At 43.2% G+C, this 26,461-nt stretch overlaps 3 protein-coding genes across 23 annotated transcripts in view; 1 reads left to right on the top strand and 2 right to left on the bottom strand.

The window, feature by feature from the left end:
• The window catches only part of LOC132793200 (PDZ and LIM domain protein Zasp), a 67,780-nt gene extending 48,094 nt beyond the window's left edge, over positions 1-19,686 (top strand). For 4 of the 21 annotated variants that reach the window (XM_060802910.1, XM_060802909.1, XM_060802907.1 and 1 more), the window contains 9 exons: positions 776-1,169; positions 1,769-1,963; positions 3,384-3,489; positions 7,377-7,739; positions 7,882-8,047; positions 13,178-17,501; positions 18,746-18,929; positions 18,992-19,231; positions 19,290-19,686. In XM_060802910.1, coding sequence (XP_060658893.1) covers positions 776-1,169; positions 1,769-1,963; positions 3,384-3,489; positions 7,377-7,739; positions 7,882-8,047; positions 13,178-17,501; positions 18,746-18,929; positions 18,992-19,231; positions 19,290-19,367 — 6,050 coding nt within the window. In that variant the 3' untranslated portion in view covers positions 19,368-19,686. Of the gene's footprint in view, positions 1-128; positions 424-775; positions 1,170-1,768; positions 1,964-3,383; positions 3,490-5,841; positions 6,002-7,376; positions 7,740-7,881; positions 8,048-8,565; positions 8,779-11,304; positions 11,463-13,177; positions 17,502-17,732; positions 18,643-18,745; positions 18,930-18,991; positions 19,232-19,289 lie in introns of those variants that run through there. The other 17 variants (XM_060802914.1, XM_060802918.1, XM_060802923.1 and 14 more) reach the window with 17 other exon arrangements.
• The window catches only part of LOC132793199 (uncharacterized), a 190,339-nt gene that overhangs the window by 162,818 nt on the left and 1,060 nt on the right, over positions 1-26,461 (bottom strand). The gene's annotated exons all lie outside the window — the stretch shown is intronic.
• The window catches only part of LOC132793203 (uncharacterized protein DDB_G0283357), a 56,748-nt gene continuing 52,246 nt past the window's right edge, over positions 21,960-26,461 (bottom strand). The window contains exons 6-7 of the mRNA XM_060802930.1: positions 25,501-25,593; positions 21,960-22,909 (exon numbers count right to left, since the gene is read on the bottom strand). Coding sequence (XP_060658913.1) covers positions 22,396-22,909; positions 25,501-25,593 — 607 coding nt within the window. The 3' untranslated portion in view covers positions 21,960-22,395. The remainder of the gene's footprint in view (positions 22,910-25,500; positions 25,594-26,461) is intronic.

Below are 26,461 nucleotides of genomic sequence, written 5' to 3'. Positions count from 1 at the left end.
TGAGTTCTCTGTTTGCCTGCGATTCATTTACTCTCTATGTCTAACTCATGTTTGTTGTTTCAACTCTTTTTTCACACACCGGCACAACCAATACCAAAAAATGGCTGCTCATCAAACACTGTTAAAAGCATTCAACAACAACAACTATGAGCATGATGCACCTCAGCAACAGCAAGAGCAATATCATCAACAGCAGCAACACCAATACCAACAACAACAACAACACCACCACCAACAACAACAACAACAACAACACCAGCATCAACACCAACATCAACACCAACACTATCCTCAACAACAATTGAGCAACAACAACGGCGCAACTCGTCACGTTAGTGCACCAGTCAATACACCAAAGCCCCCAAGCACCGGCGGACTTCCAACTGGTCAAAACATTTGCACTGAATGCGAGCGTCTCATTACGTAAGTGGGCCAAACAAAGTCAGAAATTCGCATTTGTGTATGCGCATCCATAACACTAACAATTAACATTAACATTAACTCTAACACTAACATTAGCAGTAACATTAACGTTAGCGCTAACATTTGCATTCACATTAACAGTAAATGTAATTGTAAAAGTTGCCATTAACATTAACTGTCGCAGATTTAAAGTGCTGACTACTCGCGAAATTGGGTATTCGATCAAGCAGATTTTGAGGCAGGGCTACAGCTAGTGGGGTGTTCTGAGCCAGGGCTACACAAACCTCTGTCAAAGGCCTGTTTTTTTTTTATTGTAAACTGATTGAACTTTTGTGCTGCTGTCAACAACAAGAACCGCACAGCCCGGCCAATTTCTACTGGACACAGAGCCATGCGATTGGCGGCAACGAGCGACGCACGCCGCTGCCCCACAGCCAGTTCCAGTCGCCGGCGCCGCCCAGTGGACGTCAGGAGGAGGAGTGCATCGGCACCAATTTGCAGCAAAATACGTTGGCACCGGCGGCAACTCATCGTCCCAGTCTGCCCGTTGCCAAGCCCCAGCAGCAAGAGGAGGCTGAGCAACAGCCCGATCCGCGCAACATTGTTATGCCCATATGCCCGGCGTTGCAGGGACCCGACTACAAGGCGGATATAGATGCGGCAGCAGCAGCCAGCAATGCCGATGGTGTGCGCACATTGTCCGCCAGCGGACATCCGGCATGTCAATTGTGCGGCGTGGGCATTGTGTAAGGATTTGTTCCATGTTCAATGATAATTCATGCTCGTCTGCTCCTCTCTCCGTGTGTGTGCGTGTGTGTGTGGGTCTCTGTGTGTGCACGCATTTTAATTTGCTTTTATTTCGAAGTCAATTGTTTAAATTTATGCAGTCCACACACATTATTATGCAGACGCCTCCAACACCTGCGTCTGCATCTGCGTCTGCGCCCCCTCCGCTCCATTTGCTGTCATCCAGGTGGATGCATCACGGGAATATCATCATTTGTATTAATTTGTATGCCAATTTAATTGGCTGCCATTGACGACTCATGAGCTTAATTCGATAATGCATTATAGCTTTTTACATATTGTATTTTATTTGATATTAAGCATATTTATCTCATTTATTTAGCACTGACTAACGCCACCAGCTTTAACTTGATCAAACTAACTGTCATAATTAAACGACTTTAATGTCATCGCCATCATCGTGTATACACACAATGCAAAAGGCTTTTCAAATTAATGATAAATATGAAAAATTTTAAAATTCAGATCATTTTTGAAGAGCCTTTCCCCTTTCCCCGATTCTATCGATTAATTTGTGCATTTCAATCTTAATTCTTAGCGGCGTGTTTGTGCGCATCAAGGACAAGAACCTGCACGTGGAATGCTTCAAGTGCGCTACTTGTGGCACATCCCTGAAGAACCAGGGCTACTACAACTTCAACAACAAGCTCTACTGCGACATCCACGCCAAGCAGGCTGCTCTTCAGCATCCACCAGCTGGCACCGAGGGCTATGTTCCAGTGCCAATTAAGCCGTAAGTTCATCAAACTAAAAGTACCCGATACACAAATTATTGGGCGGAAAGTTATACTCAGTTTAGGATGGTATGCATCAAAATTTTTGTAGAATCTTCCGCCGCATCAATCCATAAACTGTACAAGTAGGAGGCATAAGAAAATATTTAATGAAAATTGTCAAGACAATCAATTAGATCAAAGATGCTTATTTTGATGCAAAACGATAATAAGTAGAGTCAATTAATGAATTATAAATACAATTTATAAAACTTTTTCTTTTTAAGTGCCCTCAGCGTCGCACAATTTATTTAGCTGCTCAACTTCGATTCATTTGCTTCTGTTGCCTTTGATATTAAACTTCTTCCTACAAGACTTTCTATACTTTTCCACCCCTATAGAACCGCATCATTGAAGCAAATGCACTTGGTGTAAATAGGGTATAAGACTGTTTATTAATGTAAAGTTGATTAATAAGATAACCTTTGGTTATTTAATATGTTGCATGATTAATAATATATATGTATAAAAGTATGGTTTGATTAAACTGAAGTAATATTGCTTCCTGTTGCTTCTTCTACTGTTCTACTTCAGGCTATAGACGATACCGATAGCTTAGTGTCTATCGACACCGATAGTGTGTATCGACTAGCCTCGACCTCTTTTACATTTATGACATTTATTTGCTGACGATTGGTAATATTTTTGACGTTTTCCTGGCAGTTTTAAGGCCAATTGGTCAGACCAAGAAAAAGCGTAAATGAATATGAATGCAACACGAATGTGAATACGTATACGTATATGATTGCATATGAATATGAAAATGCAATATAAATAAATGCATATTTTTGGATATGCCAAAACACGTTTGACATTTCGCGGAAAGGGTGCAGGAAGATGTAGTTCCCTTTTTCCCTCTTCCCCTTTCCCTCTGCCCAGTTCCCCAGTGCAGATTGAATGGCACTTTTTGCATCTGCTGTGGACACGCAAACTGACAACTGATTGCTGACGTGTCAGCGAGACTGCAACAGCCAAATTTTTATTAAATGAAATTGCAGACAAACGGCATACATAAGAGATAGATATATCATATATGTAGCTGGCCAAAGTGTGGTCAACATTTTGTGGGGGTACAAAAAAGTATTGCATACGCTTGACAGACGAGGAAAATCGAGGAATGCATTGCCCAATTTGCATTGGAATTTTGTTTCGAAGTTAGCTTTGATTTTAGTCGAATTTCGAATTTTTGGGGCCAAATGAACAAATCGAAACAAATTCGTGCAAATCGCCCAAATCGCACTTAATTAAAGGGCTCAACCGTGCAAACATGACTAACAACAGGGCCAAAAAGGTCCAATTAGATTGGGCATTGGCCAATTAAATTGCACTTCAATATTTGCTAATCAATATTATTGCAATTTTTGAATGTACTTTCCACAGTAACACCAAGCTGAGTGCCAGCACCATTTCATCGGCCTTGAACTCCCATGGCTATGGCCAAAACAATGGCTACTCCAATGGCAACTCAACTCCAACTCCGGCGCCGGTAAGTTTTCCCCTCTCTTCACTTACGATATTTTTAACTGTTTTCTGTGCTTTTGCCGTGCTAAAAACAATCTTGTCTGACACACACACACACAAACACACACACACGAACACAGAAGTGCACAAAGTAAATGGCTTGAGTCAAGTATGAAATGAGATGAAGCAAAGAGGAGAAAAACAAGCAACCCAACAAAATTGGGTAAACCCCTTGCTATATAAAGATGCGCACCTGAAGATGCGCCCCCAGTTCGTCCCCTCCTCTGCACCCCTTTGCTCTTCATGTTTTTACAATCAATTTTATCATATTGCTGGCAAAATGTTTGCATAAATTTCATAGCAAAATTCGCTTGCGGCAGACATCCATATGCTAAAATGCTCAAAATCATCTGGCCAAAAGAAAAATGCAATGTAATGCAGAAACTTTCAAGGCAAGCAAAGAACGCAACAGAAAACACAAGACAGAACAGAACAGAAAAAACGAAAAAAATGAAGAAAAATGTTAAGAAAAACGAAAATGAACTTTAAACATTTTACAGCCCGAAACAGAGACAGAGACAGCGACTTTTCTTTCTCCTTGGTTACTTTTCTCATTTTGGCCAAAAGCGATAAAAACGACAAAATGTTAAACTTTATGCATTTGTGTGTTATTGTTCTTTTCTCACTTATGACACACTTCTTTCTGTGTGTGTGTGTTTGTGTATGTGTGTGTGTGTGTTGTTTTTGTGTATACATTATGTGTGTGTGTTTTAGTTTCATTGTTTCTTATATGCCTGCAATTATTGTTATTTTGCTTACTGTTTTTTACTATTGTTATTTACATTTTGTTGATGTGCAGCAGTCTCTGAAATATTTTCCATTCAAATCAAATTGTGGCGAAAATTGAGCAATGCATTCTAGTATTCCTTACAACTCAATTAGAAACTCAAAGATTTTGTTACAAACTGATGAGCAATACACTGAATGCAAATTCATTCAAGAAAATTACTTTTATTCGGCTGAGAGGATCTTAAATTATCAAAACGTTGGTTTTATTTGCTTTACTTAATAGGCATTAACTAGGAACATTAAGTTTTTAGTACATCTTTCTTTTTTTCTTAATTGTTGTAAACGTATCTAATAAATTTAGAATCGTAGATATTTTTATCACACTTCTCAGCTCAAACAAATGAGACATTGTAAGAATCCGAAAATGAACTCTTGATCGTTTGGTAAACGCACACGCAAATATATTACTGATAATAATATTGAAATAAACTTTCGTTCAGATATCAGAAAACAGTCCAGAAATATAAAGACCGCGAAGTTTAAATTGAGCTTCCTTTCTGCCTTTTTTGCAAACAGTATTTATAAATTATATCAACAATATAAGTACATATATCAGAATGTTTTCCAGTAATAAAGCAATGTTACATTTAATTTAATTTTAGCCACTTCATTTAATTAATTACTTTTTATATTAAGCTCTAAGCTGATCTGAATCAGATTGAGTTAAATTAAATCTTTACAGCTTTTCGAATTTTATATTCTATAAATTAAGCAATGTTTTAATGCATTTAATACAAAGTCACTTCACTTCGTTTATTGATAATCTTATTATATATGTTTAATAAATAATACTAGGGTCATTAAAATAATATTGAGTCTGAATTTGTTTATTTAGTTTTATTTTAAATCAAATAAAATCAAACTCATTCATTAGCTAGCAATGATCTCTGAATGATCCACAGTGCCTAATGCCAGATTTAACATTTCTTACACAATTTGTAATAGTTGCAGTCAGAATTGTTTAGTTTAGTGCCAGACTTGCCAAAGTGGCACGGCAAGACTCACAAGAGTATTCAAATTCGAAATTAGGGCTGTGATTCTCGCCCACGAAACGATGTATTTTTATAAATAGCCAGCCAAGTAAATGCGGCTGTAGTAATTTTGAGCATTTGAGGGTTCATCTTAAGTATTTATCGCACTTGGCTGCCCCAACAGCAACAGCAACTGTCGCTGTGTTGTGTTGTGGGATTGTCGATTGGCAAACAGCAAATTGCCAGTTGCAATTGCAGCCAAAGTTGTTCGAGAGGTTTTTTCTTTTCTTTTTTATTTATTTATTTTGTTTTTTTTTTTCGTTTTTTTTGTATATTTTTCTGGCTGCGGCCAGCGCATTTCTATGAAATGTGCAATGGCTGCTGAATTGCTAAATGGCTAAATGCTAAATATACTTGATGTGTGTGTGTTTTGTTTTTGTACTAGGGCTATAAAAAACACACAGCTGCAAAACAGTCGAGAGACACACACCGCAGTGGAATCTTTTTGGCGAATTTACGTTCAGTTTACGACTTCGACTCGTGTCCGCGGCACGCAGCCATCGCGGATTCGCCACTGCGAATTGCAGTCAAAAATTCGTTTTTAGTTCAAAAAATCAGTTTTCGACAGAAAAAGTGAAGAAAAATATCGAAGAAAAACTCCTTAGACGAAAGGAGTTGAACGAGTTTGCTTAAAGTGTCTGTTAATAAAAGTTTCAAGTTCGTTTGTAAATCGATAATTTGAAAATTGTGTGATTTAAAGTGTTGCATAATCTTTGCCCATCAATTGGATTACTCTGCGGATTAAATTACACTTTTTTTCGACTCTAGTGGGGGAGGAAAAAGAGCTAACTTTAGCTGAAGAATTGACCTTGACCTATTAGCTATTTTTAGTGCAATTGCGTTGCATTGCATTGCATTGCTCATACGCCACATGGGTTGTCACTTGACTTGCGAAACTTGAAAACATTTTAAAGCCACACACAAACACACACACACATAAATTTTATACTGCACGCACAGAGACTCGCACACATTTTGCTCTGCATTTTAATTAACTGCCTTTATTAACTGTGCATCAATTTACATGCCTCCTGCATCCGCAACGCATCATCCTCCTCCTGTTTGTTGTTGTTGTTCACGTGCGTGACGCTCGCCTTCGATCCAAACTGCTCGCACTCGCCCTGCCCTGCCCTGCCCATTAACACGCGTTCGTGTATTAACACATTAGTCCGAGCCAATGCCAATGCCAATGCCAATGCCTGATCCAGCAGAAGAAGAGCCCGAGAGCAGCAACTGCAACAATGCTGTTGAGCTGCCTTTGCCGCCGCCACCGTCGCCCACACAGCTGTTGCAATACGAGACCGAGGAGCTGCTGCTGTTGCCCCAAAACCAGACACAAGCCTCGACCTCAACCTCAGCTACAGCCACACTCATAGCCACAGCCACAGCCTCTGTCCCACAGCAGCAACAGCAGCAACAGGCCAGCAGCAAACATACACGCACAAACAGCAGCCTCTCATCAATTTCGAGCGGCTCCTCGTCGTCCTCTTCGGGTGTGGGCGGCAGCACAGCGTTGAGTCCCAGCCTGGTGGCATCGAGTGCATCCACATTATCCCTGGACATGGAACAACATTCGCCGATGCACTCGCGACAAACGTCTGGCTCCTGCACATCGCTCGATGTGGGCGTTGCCCCGACTCAGGTTGATAATTATACAATGCTGGCAGCAACATCGTGCATCGGCGACGCGCCGCCAACACCGCCACCGCCGCCACCACCGCCAACATCGACGGCAACATTGAGAGGTGCACAGAATGAGAATGACATGAACACGCAGAATAAGAACCATAATGCGTATAATCAACTGCTGAAGCAGTATGCGCATAAGCTTCAGCACCAACAACCCCTCCAAAACACCAGCCACATCAACATCAACAACAACACTACAAACAGACACAACAACACAGCCAAGCCATTTGCAACAACAACAACAACAACAACTACAACACCAGCAAGCACAGTGCAGCAGCAGCCTCATGTGGCCGCGTTGACGGCAACACTTGCTAATCAATTGAAATTTAATTCACATCAGGCACAAGCAACAGCAATAGCAACGCCACCAGCAGCAGCAGCAGCAGCATCAACAATAACAGCAACAGCAACTGCAGCAGCAGCAGCAGCAACAGTAGTTGATAGCATTAACCAAGCTCAGGCACAGTCAGAAATAATGCCAGCCAACGTGGCGGATGAGCAATCATCGTCAGCCATTTATGGTCAAATCAACAACAACTACAACATCAGCGGGGACAACGCTGCGTATACGCTTCCGGCCCAGCAGGCATCAGTGAACGTCTCATCAGCTGGCGCTGATCAGCCTTTCGAGTATGTCACCTTGACCGGAAACGTGATACGCAGCGTTCAGCCACCTGGTAAGGGCGTCGGCGCCAACTATCGGGTAAGTAGTTAACCATAATCCGCATGCTGCATAGCTGCCTGCCAAGCTCTAGCCTGATTTGTTCATTAATGTTGCAGAGAACCTTGCGTGTGTGTTGCAGTTAATCGTTAATCGTTGCGTTCCCTCTCTCTTCTCTTCTCAGGTTAACCAGGGCTACGCTCGTCCCTATGGCGCCTCTCAGCCACCAGCGGCCGCGCCCAAGTCACCGGTGCCGGTCTCGTATCCACCACAGCAGCAGCAGCAATCGCCGCGCCCCAATGCTGGCAACGCTTATGCCACATTGCCGCGCTCCAATGTTGGCCAACAAGGTAAGACGGCTGCTGACGATGAGTATCTGTCTCTGTCAGAAGGTGAATGGGTTTAGTCCACCAAAAAAGGAAAAAGAACAGAACAGCGCAGACACAGATACTGAAACAGCAACAAATTACTACTACTACTACTACTACTATTGATACTTACTTACAAATACTTAAATGAGATGAGGGAGCGTGACATTCTGCAAGTTTAGCTGTCGTTTTGAGTGGGAGAAAGGGGACAAAGTCCACTCTAGTATTAAATGATATACTACTTGATCTGTTTTTGTTAAGTTAAAAAGAACAGTGTTTTTTATTCTAATAAATTTGCATATAATTTAAAGACCAATTCACTAACAAACAACAGCTCTGAAGCAACAACTCTTGTCTGTTTCCGTCCTCCCCCTTTCCCCTTTCCCACAAAAGAGATCGACCCCGAAACTTGCCGCTTAAATTAACAACAAAAAAAAAAAAGGGATTAATAATTACTTTGCTGTATATATATCAATGTGTAAATATATGTGTGTGTTTAGGTCGTAATGTGCAAAGGTACAATAGCTTCAACAAACACCAGCAACAACAACAACATTATCACCAACAACAGCAACAACAGCAGCAGCAACAAAAGCAGCAATATAGAAACTCTTACCCACTCGGATCGAGCAATAACTATAATACTCAGTCTCAGTCCTACAACAACAACAACTATAGCACTTACAACAACAACAACAATAGCTATAACCGAGGTAAAGCTAAAGAAATGCAACAACACCAACAGCAGCAGCAACAGCAGCAGCAGCTACAGCAGCAACATTTATACACAAGCAATATTACATTCGATTGTTGATTTGATTCGTTAGTGCTTTAAGGTTTTTCATGGCAACTGCAACTGGTAGAACATGCTGAACGTCAGTTAATCGAGTTAATAACACATGCATAAGAAACAGCACAACAAATTTCGTTGACAAGTCCAATTGATGATAGGTTGGAAGCATTTTAAATAAGTTACGGGTAGCATATAATGCGGGCAGACGGGAAATTAAAATCGACAGCAAAAGTAAGGGAAATGGTAACAACAGCAGCAATGACAAGCCAATTGTTGTTGCTGCTGCTGCTGCCAGTCGATTGGTTGCCGCGGGAGGCTAAAAGAGGAGGCAGGTTTTCAATGCCAATGTGATTGCGATTGCGATTGCAATAGCAGTTGCAACATGCAACATGCAGCATGCAGTTGGCAGTGCCACACGCTTCCGGCACATCAGAGATGGCAATGAAAGCCAAACCCGAGACCGGGACCGGGACCGGGACGGGGACCCAAACATGAAATCCCAATCCCAATTCGAAACCGAAACCAAACCCAAGCAAACGAACGTTGCGTATACGTAATATGCAACGAAACGAAACAATTCATGTACGCACACACAGACACACACACACACACACACACACACAGAGGGGAGTTAAATAAATGTTATAAAATGTATTCGGCTCGGTGTTGCAACGTTGCAATCTCTGCGGTCGCCGCACCTGCTGCTCTCCTTTGCTCCTTTGCTGGCTTTAAATGCAAGCCAAATATATGCAGGGGAACCACACACACACACACGCACACACACATACTCGCACACTCATCCACTTACATGCTGACACAGTGCGTGCACACATTATGCGAACACTTGCAAAAACAATAACAAAGTTAAGCAAATTGAGCGATTTTCATAGAGAAATCCGCTTTGTGACTGATTTCCATTTAAAATGTGCGCACCGTGTGCGTACAATTTTTGTACTCACTGTGAGGCGGCTTGTCCTACAAGTTACATACGATTCACACCAGTTGCAACCATTTTTCTTCATATGTGTATTTGTATATAACAATACTTTTGTATATTTATATATTTGAGTGTGTATTGGTGAATGTGAATACGTATGTGTGTGTGTTTGTATATCAATTACGCGCGAGCACTGTTGGCCGTCATAACGGAAATGAATTAACAGCAAATATGGCGAGCGAAACGAACAAAAGAGTAAGGCGCAAAAATAAAAAACAACAAATAAGAAAGTCGAGCACACTCGACTGTGAGATACCCGCTATCCATTTGAAATAAAAGCAAAACAGTGCCGTATCTTTAAAATATACTAAATCATATACCGCAAAAATACTGAAAATGCCATATGTTATATTTGGTAAATTGATATATATAGTAACACTTTCAAAATATAAAATAGAGTGCAAAATATACGAGATGGTGAGCCAAAGCAATTTTTAACTGATCGCAATCAATAAGGAATCATACCAAAAATCGGGATTCTAGCTTCAAAATTGTTATTCTATTTTTTTCAATTTGTGGGAAGGCACAATGTCATAATACCCCTCTACCCTATGGATAACGGGTATAAAAGCGGAGTAACAATACAATTTATGAGCCAATTTTTTATATATGCAATTAAAAATGCAATTATTGAATGCCATGGCTCCAACTCTCTTTTCCAATTGTTCCTCTCTTTCTCGTGCTCTGCAAAGCGCTGACCTCGCTCATTAATCAAAGCAGCTGGTACAAGGCCTCTGTGCATCAGGAATCAAAATCAATCTCCTAATCAAAGCCAGAATCACGCACAACCGCAGCCATCATTTGAGTTATTTTTGGAGAGCAAATGTTGGGGATTTTTTGTTGTTGCTTTTTTGGGTTTTTGGCGGCATGCCGCCAGGCGAGACTTGCAAACAAAAGTGCGTAAAAGCCGTCGAATACATAAAAACAAATCCAGTTGGCAAATCCCACAACAAGCAGCAAAGTGTGGCAAGACACAAAAGCGAGGAGTGAGGAAGGCGAGGTTGCCACACACACCAAAAATATGCTGGCAAACAAATGTTTGTGTTACACACATACCGACACGCACGCACAACGAGCTCACTCGCAACACACAATGTAAACGAAGGCAGATAAATTACCAGTCATTATTATCCAAACAGGCTGACATCCTGTGTGCTCCTTGCCTTGCTCTCTGTCTCTCTCTCTCTCTCTCTCTCTCGCTTTGTCTGTCAGATTGAAAGCGTGCCTGGCGTCCATGCATCAAATGCCTTGAATTCCTTTTAGCTGAAGACGCTTTTGCTCCTTTAGTGATTTATCGTATGCATTTTGTATAATAAAACTATTGTCCTGCTGCTCTCTTGGCGATTAAAGGACTCTTATTTATTTCTACCATTTCTAACCAAAAACACACACAAAACTATTTCAATATTTGATCGACTATTTTTCTGGTTTCTTTTTGGCTACTTTTAGGTTACGGTTACCAATATACCTATTAGAAAACTCAATGTCCTTCTCAAAACAAATCCCCAACAAAGAAACAAAAACAGAATGTGCTGCAAAAGTTTGTTTGGCAAAACTGGTGAATTTTCTTGGAAACGTTTCACAAAATTGAAACTCGAAATTATATCTTTACAATTCTAACACAGTTTTCTTAAGTTTTTAACATCAAACTTATATAAATTATATATGTCTCAAATATATTTCAATTGAATTCTGAATAAATTTGCACCATCAAGTGCCTATATACATAAATTGTAAACAACAAAATTTCCTATATTTGTGCATAAGAAATACGCTTCAGCCTAACCGCTCTTAAGACCTTTAAGTATATACTACGAAATGCATACGCACATACCAGTATGTATATCTGTGTACTACTATATTTTATATATATACTAATTGAACTGTCGGAGAAGGCATTCTATGAATTCGTCTTTTCATTGCACACAACTTTGCATGCCATTGGCCCATACAAAAAGCAAAAACTTTTTGCAACAACCTGACCTGATGGGGGCTTCTATTCTCTGCCCCGTCTCCGTCTTGTTGTGGCCCCAAAACAAAAAAAAACCAAAAACTTTCTGTTATTGTTTCTGTCTGTCTGTGCACAACATTTCTTTTTTGTTCATTTTCTTTTCTTTTGATATGACAAAATATTTGCTATAATTTTATTTCGAAATTCGTTTCTTCTTCTGTTTTTCGTTTTTTTTTTTTATTATTTCTTTTTTGTGTATTGTGTGCTGTGCCAACCAACAAATTGTCTTTTGTTTCATACGCATCCCTGCCTCCTGTCTGTGTGTGCGAGTGTGTGTGAGTGCGTGTGTGTGTTGTCCGTGTGTTTCTGCCATTTTCAATTTCTGCAAAATTACAGCCAATATGAAATTATGCATAATAAAAAGCAATGACTACCTGTCGTCGCCATTTTGGCTCCACACAACCGTGGGACGCCCCATAAAAAATGGAACTCATTGCGCACACATACAAACGCAAACATACATACACGCACACACACACGCACACACACAAATACACATGCGTGAGCTGTCGGTGTATGTTTATTGTTGCGCCATGAAAATGACTCGCAAAACAAGAAATGAAAAATTTATTTGCTCGTCGCATAAAACGTTGCGCCATTCAGTCTATTTATTCTATTTATTTTTAATATTTATTCCTCATATAATACTCGCCTGCACGAACGCTGCAAGTGATATTTTGTTTATTTTTTTCCACTCTGTAACATTCCTCGTACTGTTTGTTGCGTATACGCAATGTTGTTCAGCTCAAGTGTTGTGAATTCGCAATTAAAAAGCGTTTAATTTAAGATAGGCTTTATTTTATGTGGGCTACGATTAAATACGGCTTTGGCCAGTGTCTATCGGTTACAGTTGCCAATTAAATACATATATTGCTGCTATATACAACTTATTCTACACTTGCCAAACACTTTAGGCTTACACTAATGAAGAATGGTTTTGTTGTTACTGCGGTAGACATTGCAGCTTTACAACTGTAGTTAGTTTTAGTTCTGCTTAGTTTTGTTGTTGTTCCTTGCGCCGCCTTTTGACATTCCGCTCCGCTCCGCTCTGACACCCGCTTCGCACCGTTCCGCCAGCGTTTTTGCCTTCGCCTTCGCCTCTGACTTCACTTCGCCCTAGACGCCGCTTTGCCAAGTGCCAACGACTAACAAGCGTATGACTTTTATTTCTTTCTGCTCTTATATTTGCCCTTAACTCTCAACTCAACCTCTCGTACCCCTTCAAATGCAAATCGTTAAACAACCCGCTTACAACTAAACTAACCAACAATGCAACTACAACTGCACACACAAAATGTTACACCTGCCCAGTATCGGAGGAGGAAGGCTTGCAGCCAGAATTTGAGGAGGAATGCTACGAGATGGACGTTGAGGTTGCCTTGGCAGCCAGTCGCCGTTCTCACGGCTCAAGCTTCACCTGGCCGCCGCCACAAGACGAGAATCATGCGGCGCCAACGGCTGCACCTTTGTATATAGCGCCACCCGAGACGCAGCATGTGGTGGTCGCCAATCCGGTGCAAGAGGCGCCTCCGCTGCCACCGGGCAGTGCGAGCTCTCGTCTCGATCCGCAGCCGCAGCCACAGCAACAGCAGCAACCATTGCAGTTGCCACAGCAGTTGCAGCAGCCTCAGCAGTTGCCGCAAGCGACTCCTCAGTGGCAGAGCTATTCGGCGCCACAGCTGAGCAATCAGCGCACCCAGCAGCTGCAGATTCAGGAACAGGAATCCAGCTCGGACAGCTACACCTCAACGTCGACAACGACCACAACCACCTCGGAGGAGTATCAACGCATGTATGCCGCCCAGCTACAAGCCTACCAAATGCAGCAGGCCTACGAGCAGTCTGGCTCCGAGTTCGACTATCAGCTCGACTATGGCAGCGCAATGGATGTTCAGGAGTATGCGTCGGGCAGACGCAGTGCCCAGGAATGTGTGGACTCGCTCTCGGCTCCACTGAGCACGTACAAGCTCATTGATATGGTAAGGGAAGTGACCCCAAGTCCAGTGACAGTTCCCCAACCAGCTGCTGCACAGCCTGCTGCTCGCCATGTAGTGTTCAACGATGAGCCCGAGATCAAGGAGCTCCCACAGCTGCACACCGAACTGGAGACAATACCTGAATCGGCGTCCGAAGCTGAACTGGCTCCACAGCCTGCGACAGCTTGGGCAGCAGATGGCAACGATGCTGACGATCGAGAGGGGCTCATCATCGAGCAGCGCTGTCAGATCCTGGAGAGTGAACGCATGTTTCAGCCCACGCCTGAGATAAAGATTGAAATAGCGCCAGTGCGTCCGCGTCCGGCGCCTTCTAAGATACCCAATCCCTCGCCCAAGGAGTGGATCAATCCCATGATTCGTGTGCTGACTACAGCTTTCGATGTGCCCTTCCACCTGGTCGAGTGTCCTTTTCCTAAGCCCTGCGATGATGACTTTGAAGCGGCCGCCGCAGCCGCCGAGGAAGCAGCCGCTGCAGCTGCAGCCGCACCAGTTCAAGCTCCAGCTCCATTGTCAGCTCCACCTCCAGCTCCAGCTCCTCCCCAAGTAGCCGCTCCTCTACCACCAGTTGATTCCTATGCCATTGAGTTACTCCGTGAGTCTCCGCCTCGTGGTACTCGACTCACTCAAGCCATGTCCACAGCTCCGGAGTTCGCAGTGCGCTTTGCGCCACCTGCTGCCGAGGGTATTCCCCTGCCAGAGGAGACCGTGCCCTACATGCCACCACCCATGGACATGAAGCCCTATCAGCGCGAAGATTACCGTCCCAAGAGTCCGTTTGTTAGTGCCTTGACCACAGCACCCGAGCGTCCCTTCGAGGGTCACTTCGATCGGGATGTGCCCATCCATTTGATAGACCTGCCCACACCCAAGGAGCACCTGAGCATGTGTGACGCCCTCTGCACAGCACCCGATCGCGGCTACACCCCACTGAATCCCGAGAATGCCACTCAGCGCTGGGACGAGGAGCAAAAACAGCAGGAATTGAAAAAGTATGAATTTCAGGTGCTCGATCATGAGGAGGAGCTGGGCATCAAGCCCCAACCACCGGAGTCCGTGGAGTACTATACCACAGAGGATCCACAGCAGCGTCGCAAGTCCTCAGCGTTTGCGGCAATGCAAGCATTCCAGCCATCTCGAGAACCGCTTTCCTCCTCCTCCGCCACGAACACAGTCACAAATACGCCACGTGCCTCTATTGCCTCCCTGTCCAAAGAACAGACAGATCTTGAGTACCAAAAGTACTGCAAGGCGCAGCAACGCAATCAAAAACGACTTGACTTCTATCACAAAAAGGAAGAGGAGTTGCAACAACAACAACAACAACAACCATCACAACAGCAACACTTAGAAACTAACCCGATTAACTCGAATACGCTAGTTACCGCTTCCAATGCGACTGCTTCCTCTAACTCCTCTTCCACAGTCCAACAGTCCAACAACAGCACGACCATCATCAACAACAACAACAGCAACAATCTCAACCTCAACAGCCAAATCAACAACAATCTGAACAGCAACAACATCAGCTATGTCGCCCAGTCCCAACTGCAAACCCAGGCTAGCAGCCGCTCCTCCTTTTCAGCAACTTCCACCCTAACAGCTGTAAATACCGCTACCAAAATGGATGCACACGAGCTGATCGAGGAAACCGCCGAGGAACTCGAGCACTCCGAGGTCCTATTCCCGCCACCATCCCCGCTCAGTCATCTCAAGGGCAAAGCCGTACAATCCGGTCTGCACAAGGCCGATACCATACCCAAGTATCAGCGCAATTGGACCGTGCTGCCCACACAGAGTCCCATTCGCACACCGGAACCCCAGGAGTTGCGCGAGAATGTTCCGCTTGCTTTCGTCGATGCCCCCAAGACAGATACTGTACATAAACCCATTGCCAAGGTGTGCGCTTCCATTTGCGGGGCTAACAACGGGTCACTACCGGGTGCAGGATCGTGCTCAGCATCGGGTTCAGGATCAGTGCCAACGGCTGCTCGAGGCTCTATTGTCTCATTAGGTCAGGGCCAGGTCAAGCCAACTGTGCAGCCGTCGGTGCCGATCATTATTGAAGATCGTTCGGGTCCAGTAACGATGGCTTTTCAATCACTAGATGAATTCGAGCGTCCTGACCAATCACAGACGCCCACTCGTCCCTACACGCCCTCCATGAACTCGATGATCAACAAACCGGCTCCGATCATACCCTTCTACCAGACGCCCGAGAAGCTGCTCTTCGACGAGTGCCCAGCCTCCCATGCTCGCGACTACAATCAGGGAGCTGCTTCCCCGTTTCCGGATCGGGCTCGCTCCCCGGCGCCAGGACCTCCACCCAATCCCCTGGCTGCCATTCGGGCACCACGCATGAAGGAGCCCGCTGAGTCAACGCTGCTCTCAGTGTCTGGGCCTCGTCTGCAGGCTGGCTCCATTACAACCGGCCAGAGTTATCAGGGTCAGCTGCTGGCGCACTCGGAACTCAGTTCACAGTCGGCCAGCCAGAGTTACACACAGCAACCGGAGATCGTGAGGGAACGTCAGATCGGTAATCTCAATGTGCAACAAAGAGAGCAATCGTCGCAGCTGCAGCAGCAGCAACAGTCGCAGTTGCAGACTCAGACAAAGACACAAATTGGCAACACGCAGATCGAACGCAGGCGCAAGGTAACTGAGGAGTTTGAGCATACTCAGAGTGCCAAGACTATTGAGATTCGCACTGGCTCGAAGACGCAATCACAGCTCGAATCGCAATCACAGTTGGAGTCGTCTGAGCGCCGTCAGTCATACGGTCGCACAGGATTTGTGGCTAATCAAGCACGTCGCTTGTCCGGCCTGGAACAGGAGATCAGCAGCCTAACGAGCCAGTCGCAGGCCATTAGCGCCAGGGCATCCACCTTGGGCGAGGGCAACTTTCCGCAATTGCGGTCGCCCACTTTTGAGAGCAAGTTTCCGCTGAATAAACCAACACCCGAAACAACTGCCTCTTCCAGTCTCGGACCACCACCTGGCTTCCGTCAGCAGCAAGAACAGCACCAGCAACAGCTTCAACAGCTGCAACAACAGCAGAAGTCTGCGTTCTCCTCGGGCTTCAAGTCCACATCTTCGGTGGTATCCGCTTCCCAACAGCAACTGCGCACTCAGAGCGCCTACACGAATGCCGCGAGCTCATCGCTAACATCAGCAACATCTGCAATTGCATCGTCATCGTTAACATCATCCACCACAGCATCAACCACAGCATCAGCATCAGCATCAAGGTCGGCGCAAGCCAGTCTAACCAAAGCTTCTGCTATTACTACCACGACTAATAATCAAGCCTGTGCCGCATTCAGGAGCACAGCAGCCAATGGCAATAGCCAAAATACAGCTACAGCCACAGCTGCAGCTGCAGCAACTCTGGCCAATTTGGCTAACAAGGGCGTGAAGCCTAAGCCAACAGTTGCTGCCACGCCTACTGCGCCCGCTCCAGCTGTATTTCCGCCCAATTTTAGTGATCTAAACTCAAATGTTGATGATTCCACAGGTCCTGGCGGCAAGAGCGGCGCCTTCGGTGCCACATCGGCTCCCAAGCGTGGACGCGGTATCCTCAACAAGGCCGCTGGCCCAGGTGTTCGCATCCCATTGTGCAACAGCTGCAACGTGCAGATCAGGTGAACAGCATCTTCTGTATACCCCCGAAAATGTTCTCGTTGTTGTTACATTCCTACAGTTGTTCAACTTTATTATACTACTAACTTAGCTTTAAGGTGTTTTGTCTCAAAGACAATTAATTCACGTTCCTTGAAAAAATCTCCAGTGGAATCTTTGAGGAGTGTTTACTGTACCAAAACTTGCATGCTTGTTACCTTAACCCTAACCCAAATTGTTTGTTTTGTTTCCAGTTCCCCTTGCCAAGCCTATTAACTCGCATGCTAATCAAAGTGCCACGCTTACGCGACCCACAACAGCAACTGACTCAGAGCCAAGTGCCACAGCAGACTCCGATGCAGATGCCACAGCCATGCTGGCCGAGTCCGTTGGCCGCATCAACATGGGCGAGCAGACAAATGCCTTTATGCAGGAGGCGGGCAAGATCATCTCCAACATGCTGGAGGCACGTTTGGCCAATGGTCAAGGCAGTGCCACGCCCTCGCAGGCTGGCAGCACTTTGAGTTTGCGCAGCAACAGCAGTTCCAATCTCACCAAGAGTCCGATGATTGTGCGCAAACGCCTGGATCTTGACGACTTTAAAAACATTGACCCCACAAAGCCGGTGGCCTTGCAGTCGGTTGTTGCCGTGCCACAGCAACAGAAGCAACCGTCACAGTTGCAGCAGCTACCTGGTGAAGTGGGTAATCAATTGGCTCAACCGCAGGTGGCACGTGTGGAGCAGACGCTGCAAGCCGAGTTGCCGGCCCAGCATCCCATGAGCAAGATTCTCGATATTTGTGATAGTGGCAAGGCAACAGCTCAAGAAACGCCCGAGCCGGTGGCGTTCCGCAACAATCTGCGACGCACTGGCGGCACGCATGCCACACGCTCGGATCGTAGATCCTACATAGAACCCAAGCAGACTGCTGCAGCTGAGAATAGTAGCAACAGCAACACCAACAACAACACTAGCCCATCCAATAACAACAACAACAACAATAGTCAGACAAACACACCCAACTTTAGTGTGAGCGTCAAGGCCTTGGGTCCTTATGCGGAGGCCCAGGGTCCCATGTCCGAGGAGAACGAAAAGGCCGTAAGTCAGTTGCTCAAGGATGGTAAGCGTCCCATTTGCTGTCAGTGCAACAAGGAGATCACATCGTAAGTAGCCCGCCATTGCCTCTCCCTGCTGATCGTTAATTGTTTTATTGAAAATCTTCATGTTAATTTTTGTTAACTATAACTTGACTTTTACGTTTTGCAGAGGACCCTTTATCACGGCTTTGGGTCGCATCTGGTGCCCCGATCATTTCATTTGCGTGAACGGCAACTGCCGTCGTCCACTGCAGGACATCGGCTTCGTTGAGGAGAAGGGCGATCTTTACTGCGAGTACTGCTTTGAGAAGTATCTGGCCCCCACCTGCAGCAAGTGCGCTGGCAAGATCAAGGTGAGCACACACCACAAACTTTCCATTTGCAGTGACTAATTTGCATCTTGGCTCGCTTACAGGGTGATTGTCTGAATGCCATTGGCAAGCACTTCCATCCCGAGTGCTTCACTTGCGGCCAGTGCGGCAAGATCTTTGGCAACACGCCCTTCTTCCTAGAGGATGGCAATGCGTACTGCGAGGCTGACTGGAATGAGCTCTTCACCACAAAGTGCTACGCTTGCGGCTTTCCCGTAGAGGCTGGCGACAGATGGGTTGAGGCTCTTAACCACAACTATCATAGCCAATGCTTCAACTGCACTGTGAGTACACTCAAACGTTTCAGATTGGAGCCAAGCTTAATGTAATTTTATTTGACAGTTCTGCAAACAAAATCTGGAGGGTCAGAGCTTCTACAACAAGGGCGGTCGTCCCTTCTGCAAGAATCATGCGCGTTAAGGGCAAAAGAGAGATTTAATATGGCTCGACAATGGACTTCAGGGATCACGCACACTAACAACAACAAAATACAAACAACAACAACAATTCAGATATCTTAACCAAGCGAAAACTCTTGACTAATGAAATCGCAAATAGCTTATTACATACTTAATGCAATTATCAAAACTAAAGGATGCCCTTTTTGTTTATTTTATATATTTTATTTAATTTTGAATTGTGCACACAAATGTTATCCTAATTTTAAATGAATGAGTGGAACACAGAAACAGAAAAAAACAAAACGACACGAAATCGAAAACCGAGAAATAAGAAGAAAGTGAAAAAGGAATACGGAACACAGAACACAGAACAGGGCACGATAAAGTGTCTGTCAGTCTACCTACGATTTTATTATTATTTATTTCATCAATATACCAATAATAACCGAGTTATCTACGAGAAAACAAACAGAATCACACACACACTCACAACAACTATTACTTATTAATTCTTATTATTATTATATGTATTTTCACAAAAGTTATTTAGTTGATGTGAAAAGAAAAAAGCCGATGCTGTTGACAAACCAACTAACAAACCGCGCGAAAGGATTTCAAATCGCCTAAATTGCACACCATCAATCGAAACTGAGTTCGAAATTCGAATTCGAATCCGCATTCGCATCGGCATCCGCATCTAATCGGAACGTAGTCATTTCTAAGGAAATCGGATTGTCAGCAGTAGAAATTGTGAAAAAAATGCTTTATTAATTTGACAAATTCAATCAATATCAATTCGTTGCGATCGTAATTTATTAAGCTACAAATTAAATTTAAATTATACTTTAAATTTTATGTTGTAAACCTTATTGAGAGACATCTGTAATTGATTGTAATTTGCTCCAAACCAACAGATCAATAAAATTTCGAAATCTTTTTCGCGTTTAATCGAGTGTTTTCTAATTGGAGAGGGTGATTTTCTTTAATAGCAATCCCTGAAAATAATGACAACAAATGGCCAATGTTTCTCCATTTAATTAAATAAACCACTTAAAATTGAGGTCCTTCATAACAGCTGTTTGCTTTTATTATGCCGTCAAATCCTTTCCCTCAAAGTTCCTCTATATTTGACGCTGTTATTCTTTTGCAAATAACTCACACAATGCGAGAGTTCTTGTGCCCCAGTGTCCTTGTGGCATTGTGTACTAGATGTGGGGAACATAATGTCATAATCGTTTGAAGCTTCCGGTTAGCTGCCCTCACGTATTTCGTTGACAGCCGAAAAGTATGCAACAGCTTTCGCTTTACTACTAAAGGCTCACAACACACACACACAAACACACATCACACACATACAAATACAAACGCAGCAGTTCGACAGCCCAGCAGCAATTTCATGCTCAACCAATTTTTGTTGTTTTCATTTGGCATTTTTCGTTTGGCGATATACAAACTGTTCGACGCAGGCACTTTTCATGCCATTTTTCCCCACATTCGGATTCGGGCTCCTCCATCAACTTCGCCTCCGAGTTTTGCTGGCCAATGGAATAAGGTGTCAATTTTTGTGTTCGCTCCACATTTTTGCGGTGCCGGGGGTGTTAATCGCTGGACCACTTACTGTGCCTCCAACTGCCAAGGCCTTTCGGCCAATACAAATTTACGCTAGATTAAGCAGGATATACGACTATGTGAATGCGTGTGTGAGAGTGTGAGTATGGGAGTGTGTGCGTGTTTGGGTGTGGGTGTGAAAGGAGGTTACGCCCTTTCGTTGCTGTTGAACGCTGGCAGGCGGAAAGAAAAAACAATTTGCGGTTTTTGTGGCATTTTTCAACATTACATTTTTGCAGATGTTTGCTTTTAGTTTATTTAGCCTTGCACATTACACAGAGGACTTTAAGTTAGTTTAAGTAATTCTATATATATTTATGTATATATCTATATATTTTTTAATTCTGTATTGTACTTATGCACGATCTGTATTTGTATCAGTATTTCATAATGATAACACACGCAATTTGTTTATTGCGTAGCAGCTACAATTTATTCGTAATTAGTTTCAATAATAACAAGACCATTCCGGTTTCCACTTTCGCATCAATTGGCACACAAAATAAAGTATAGGAAATCAAAAGCTTGAAATTGCAGAAATTCAAAAATCAAGTAGCAAAAGGCTTTGCATATTTCGATGGAATTGACGCAAGAGCGGAAACCGGAAAAGTATTGTTTTTGTTTTGTTTTTTTTTGTGTTTTTTAAATTATTTTATTTTGTTCTTTCTACATTTGTTTAACTATTCATTTATTTTGTTTGAAACGCATTCAGAAATCAGTTTCAGTTTCCGTTTGATTCGTTATTCGAAAATGCGCGCAAAATTTGTCACCGTAGCGTTCCGTTGCGAATTTACACAGAGTTTTCTTTATATCTAGACATATATAGCGTACTATATATGCGTGATTTGGGTTCGTTTTGGGTTTTGAGGAGTTGGGGGAAAAACTACACTTAACGCATGCTTAGAAATGCACTCGAAATTGTTATTTACATATCAGAATTCCTGGGGTTTTCTGTGTTTCTTTTTCGTTTCTGTCTTATCATTTTCTTTTTCTCTTCTCTTCATTTTTTTTTTTTTTTGGTTTTTGGAATATTTTAATACTCGTATGTTAATGATAGTTCGTAGTATAGATACGTAGCGCATTTCTTATGCTTACAAAAATAAATTCAACACATTCAAGTACAACAAACATATCTTACTATCTAAATGCCGCTTATTAATAGATACAGAATTTTATATCTAGATATATTTTGTAAGTATATATACTATATATATGTTCAATTAGGAGCAGAGTTTTTTTTAGTTTTTCGTATCGTACAAATAAATACCTTTGGGTTAACGAGTGTGTTTTTAAGAGTAACAAACAAACAATCAAAAAAAAATGATATTCGAAATGCAGAAGAAAAATGGACACTGGAAAACTGCTGAGAGAATTTTCACATTGTGTGCCATGTTTTCCACTTGATTTCAGCTTCGGGTTTCTCGAAGCACACAGCAGGGCTACAAATGGGCCAATATATCGATTTGATCGAGTGCACTGCTGGCCTGCCCAGGTAATTGAGCCTGCGTCCTTCCACCTGACTGCACATTTTCGCTGTTGGCCTGCGATATCGTCACAATAGTCACCAGGTCTTTGGCCTTTGTCGTGGTTGTTGTTGTTGTTGTCGTTGGACTTTTGGCTGCGCTTTGCTGGCTCTGCTGGCTTTCCTGGCTTTGGCTGCGATTCCTCGACTCGATTTCGACAATGGCCGAGGTGAGCAATGTATTCGACTGCAGCGCACTGTAGTCGGGCAATTGCTCCGCCACGGCGGATGGCTCCGGCAAGTCCTCGTTGGCCAGCAGTCGGCCCGAAGGTGCCGTCTCTATGGTCCGTTCACTGCTTAGCGTGAGAGAGGCGGGCGTGGCATTGCGAGACCGATAACTAGGTGGCAGACTATACTCTGAGCCGCCCATGCTGCTGCTGATGGTGCCACCGCCATTGCCAATTCCGGACCGCAACGTGGTCAACGGTGCCCTGCAATAAGACGATAAGCAAAAGAGATTGGAATGAGACTCAAATTGGGATTGGAATTGGAATTGGGAATGGGATTCAGATTCAGATTGAGGTGAACATCAAGTGAATGCATTATTTGCGCTGTGGCTGCCATGAGACAAAGTCAATGCACAAATTTGCATACCCAACCAACTATCTGTGTTGATATCTACAAGTTGTTCATGTATCTGTGTATCTTGGTAGGTAGGTGATTCCGTTTTGTCTGCATTCGACTTTGTCAATTTAAATAACAAAAGGCGCTTGGGCAATTGTTGCCATTCAGACTGCCTGACTGACTGGCTGGCTGACTGGCAAATCCAACAGACTTCTTCACACTTCAGTCAACAGAGCCAACAACAAAGTCAACACTCACTCTCTCGCTGTGTGTCTCATATATATTCTGTGCACACACACATACGTTTTGAAGTTGAAAGTTATAGACATGGCAAATTGCAAGTTTCGCAGCCTGCACAATTTTGAGATGCAAAAAATTCAAATTTCAAAATTGTATAAAGCAATTTGAAGTATGTAAAATTGCATTTAATTGTTCCCGGACAAAGATTCAATGCAAAAGGAAACAGGAAAACTAACTCAGCTGCAAAGGAAGAAGCCTTTTTATGCTCTCTCTGCTATGCAATAATAGGCAATTTTCGCAGAACTCCGGTACTCGGTACTCAGACGGACGGCACTTGGGCCTCGTCTTTGTTTGTTTAATTGACTTGGCTAACAGCTTCGCAACGCGTTGTTGTTGTTTCTCTCTTCATGTAATCCTTGGTAATATTGCCTTGGCTTGGCCTCCTGCCTGTCGCAGATTGCCTTTTAACACACACGCCTACTTGTTATGCAGGAGAAAGGCTCATCGAGAGAGCGTGCCCGCTTTTGTATGTGTGTGTGTGTGAGTAAATATTTTGCAAAATTTCACAGATTTCTTTGTTAGTTGTTCTTACATCATTTGAATATGCCATCACGCACACTGGCAAATACGAGATATGCCTAAAAGTATGCTGTGATTCTTAACCACACACTTTGCATAAGTTTTTGCTTTTTTGACATACTTCTCTGTCACTTTCCACACCCTACAAAAACACACAACTTCTTCCGCAACGGGTGTATACACTCAGAAGACAAACATTACGACGATTCAGCTTCAAATTCAACTCAGTTTACTCAGCAATTGAGGCACAAATAAATACAGCATACTTTCGGGCGGTCGTTGAAATGTTCTTATTACTTTAAGGCAACAACTGTGTGTGTGTGTGTGTGGCAAAAATATGTGGAAATGTGTGGAAATTCGTGTTTATCTCAAAGTCAAGCATGCTGATGCCTACAGCATTTTCTTCCATTGTCTTCCACTTCTTCCACAGCACTTTTCCTGGACAACAAATGCTGCGGCTACGGTTGTGGTTGTTGTTGCAGCTTCTGTTGTTGTGGTTGCATTTGTTGTTGGCTTTTCATTTCATTTCCATTATACGGCATAAATATTTAAGTGCATGCGGCCTTGTGTGTCATTACAAGCAAATTAATTTGCCATAAATTTGCATTTGTTTTGGTGAATACATTCATTGGGTACTCAGGCCGCAGTCTTTTGAGTGTTTTGCGTATTTAGCAGAGCGTAAATTTACAGCATCAGCCGCAACTCAATATTTTTGTAACGCAATAAAAAGTAAACTTTTCTAATTAGCAGCCATTATGCGATCAAAGCGGCAATTATCCTGCCTCGTCCCTCCAACTAGAGGCAGCACTCTGCCATTCATTCAATTGTGATTACTGTGGCGCCTCGTTCCATTGTCAGAGGCAGCAACAGCAACAGTAACAGCCAAAGCATTGGCGTCATTTCAATTGTTTCAATTTGCTTCTTGTCTGCTTTGCAATTGTCCTGTGAGGGTGGCAATGGCAATGGTCGAATGGTCGCATGGTCGACTGGTCGAATGTCTGTCCTGTCTCCTGACACTTGAGTGGCCGACAATCGGATTGTTGCGTATTTAAATTGTTTGCCATTTGGGCGCTTGTTTGAAGTAGTCTGTGCCGAGTGCTGAGTGCCGAGTGCTCGGTGCTCAATTCAATTAAGTTGCAAATTCCACTCTGACGCCTGCCTCTTACCGCAACTCCCAAAATCGAAATCAACAAAAATCATTTACAGCAACAACGAGAGAAAACCAGAAAACAAATAAAACCATTGACAGGCATCTAAAGTTTTCGGTTGTTGCCACATTAAAAAATTGCCCAAAAACTTTTGTTGGCGGCAACCCCAAGCGACGTGTCAATGTTAACACTCCCCCAAAAAACCGCACAAAGCCAAACCGCCAACGCTTCAGCCTCCGCATCAGCTTCAGCTACAGCTTCAGCTGATGCTGCACAACCCCCGAAAAAAGCAGTTGAGTTCCTTTATCCCCCTGCTGCTGTAGCTACTCATTTTCATGCCAACCTCGAACTGTGCGTTGTAAACATTTTGTGGTTGCAACGCCAAAAACTTTACAAATAACTCACGAGGTGCGCGGAAGCCGGAGGAGGGACACGATTTAAAACGCTGGAGGATTGGGTGCTTTACGACACGAACGGAAGTGAACACTTACCTCAGCAGGCTGCCGGCATGAGATCGATATGTGGGCGGTGGCGAGTTGCCACGCACAACTCCATTCTGACGATCGCGGTCCAAAAGCAAAAGTCTGCAACGAAAAAAAAAAAAAGAGATGTAATTATTATTATGACGGTTGTTGTAGCAGTTAATGTCATGCGACAGGCAATGCTGAAGAAAATGCACTGCGGAGAATTATATGTGGAAATCTCTGCAATATTCAACGACACGCTGATACTCTAACAATGAACGAGTGAAAGTGTATGCCAAAGCTAATGAAAAAGGTCGATGAAGAGAGTTGTAAATGTAATATATATCAGAAATATCCTTCACTTTGTTATATGGCCACACTTTATATTAACTGTATCTTTGTCTTTACATTCAGTGTGGTTAGATGAAAACTTAAGTTGATTAAATATATATAAAACTAAATCAATGTTGTGTGTTTTCTTTAGAGACGGAGATTGACAATAAAATTAGACTTTAATGCCAAAGAGATAAATTTCTCTATGTAATGAATACTTCTCTAATTTATGCGTGGGATCTTTTCTCTTGCGCACCTGATAATCATTAGTAGGTATATCTTTCGCACGACTTTAATGAGACTAAAATTACTGTGTAGTCATTAATTTCTTATTTATAATTCAATTAATTTACGTCAAAGTAAAATTTGATTATTTGCAACTTTGTTTAACTAAACAATGCCCAAACTTGTAAGTAAAAGTCCTATTAATTAACTTAACTAATTTGAAGAGAAATCAAATTTATTGACTGGAAACTTTATTTACTTTAAGCGTTATCACGTTATCTATTAATCTCCTATTGATAAACTGAACTAATTTGTAGAAAATTGAAATATATTGATTGTAAACTTTATTCAGCTTCCACAAAAATTTTTAAATAAAAATCAAATATGTTTGGCTAAAAGTGGCCATTAAAAAATGCCAAGCCTTTTTGAT

This window comes from Drosophila nasuta, chromosome 3, assembly GCF_023558535.2.
Source record: "Drosophila nasuta strain 15112-1781.00 chromosome 3, ASM2355853v1, whole genome shotgun sequence".
Taxonomy (NCBI): Eukaryota; Metazoa; Arthropoda; class Insecta; order Diptera; family Drosophilidae; genus Drosophila; species Drosophila nasuta.
Note: the sequence above shows the minus strand (reverse complement) of the source record. Positions and strands in the feature narration are given on the sequence as shown.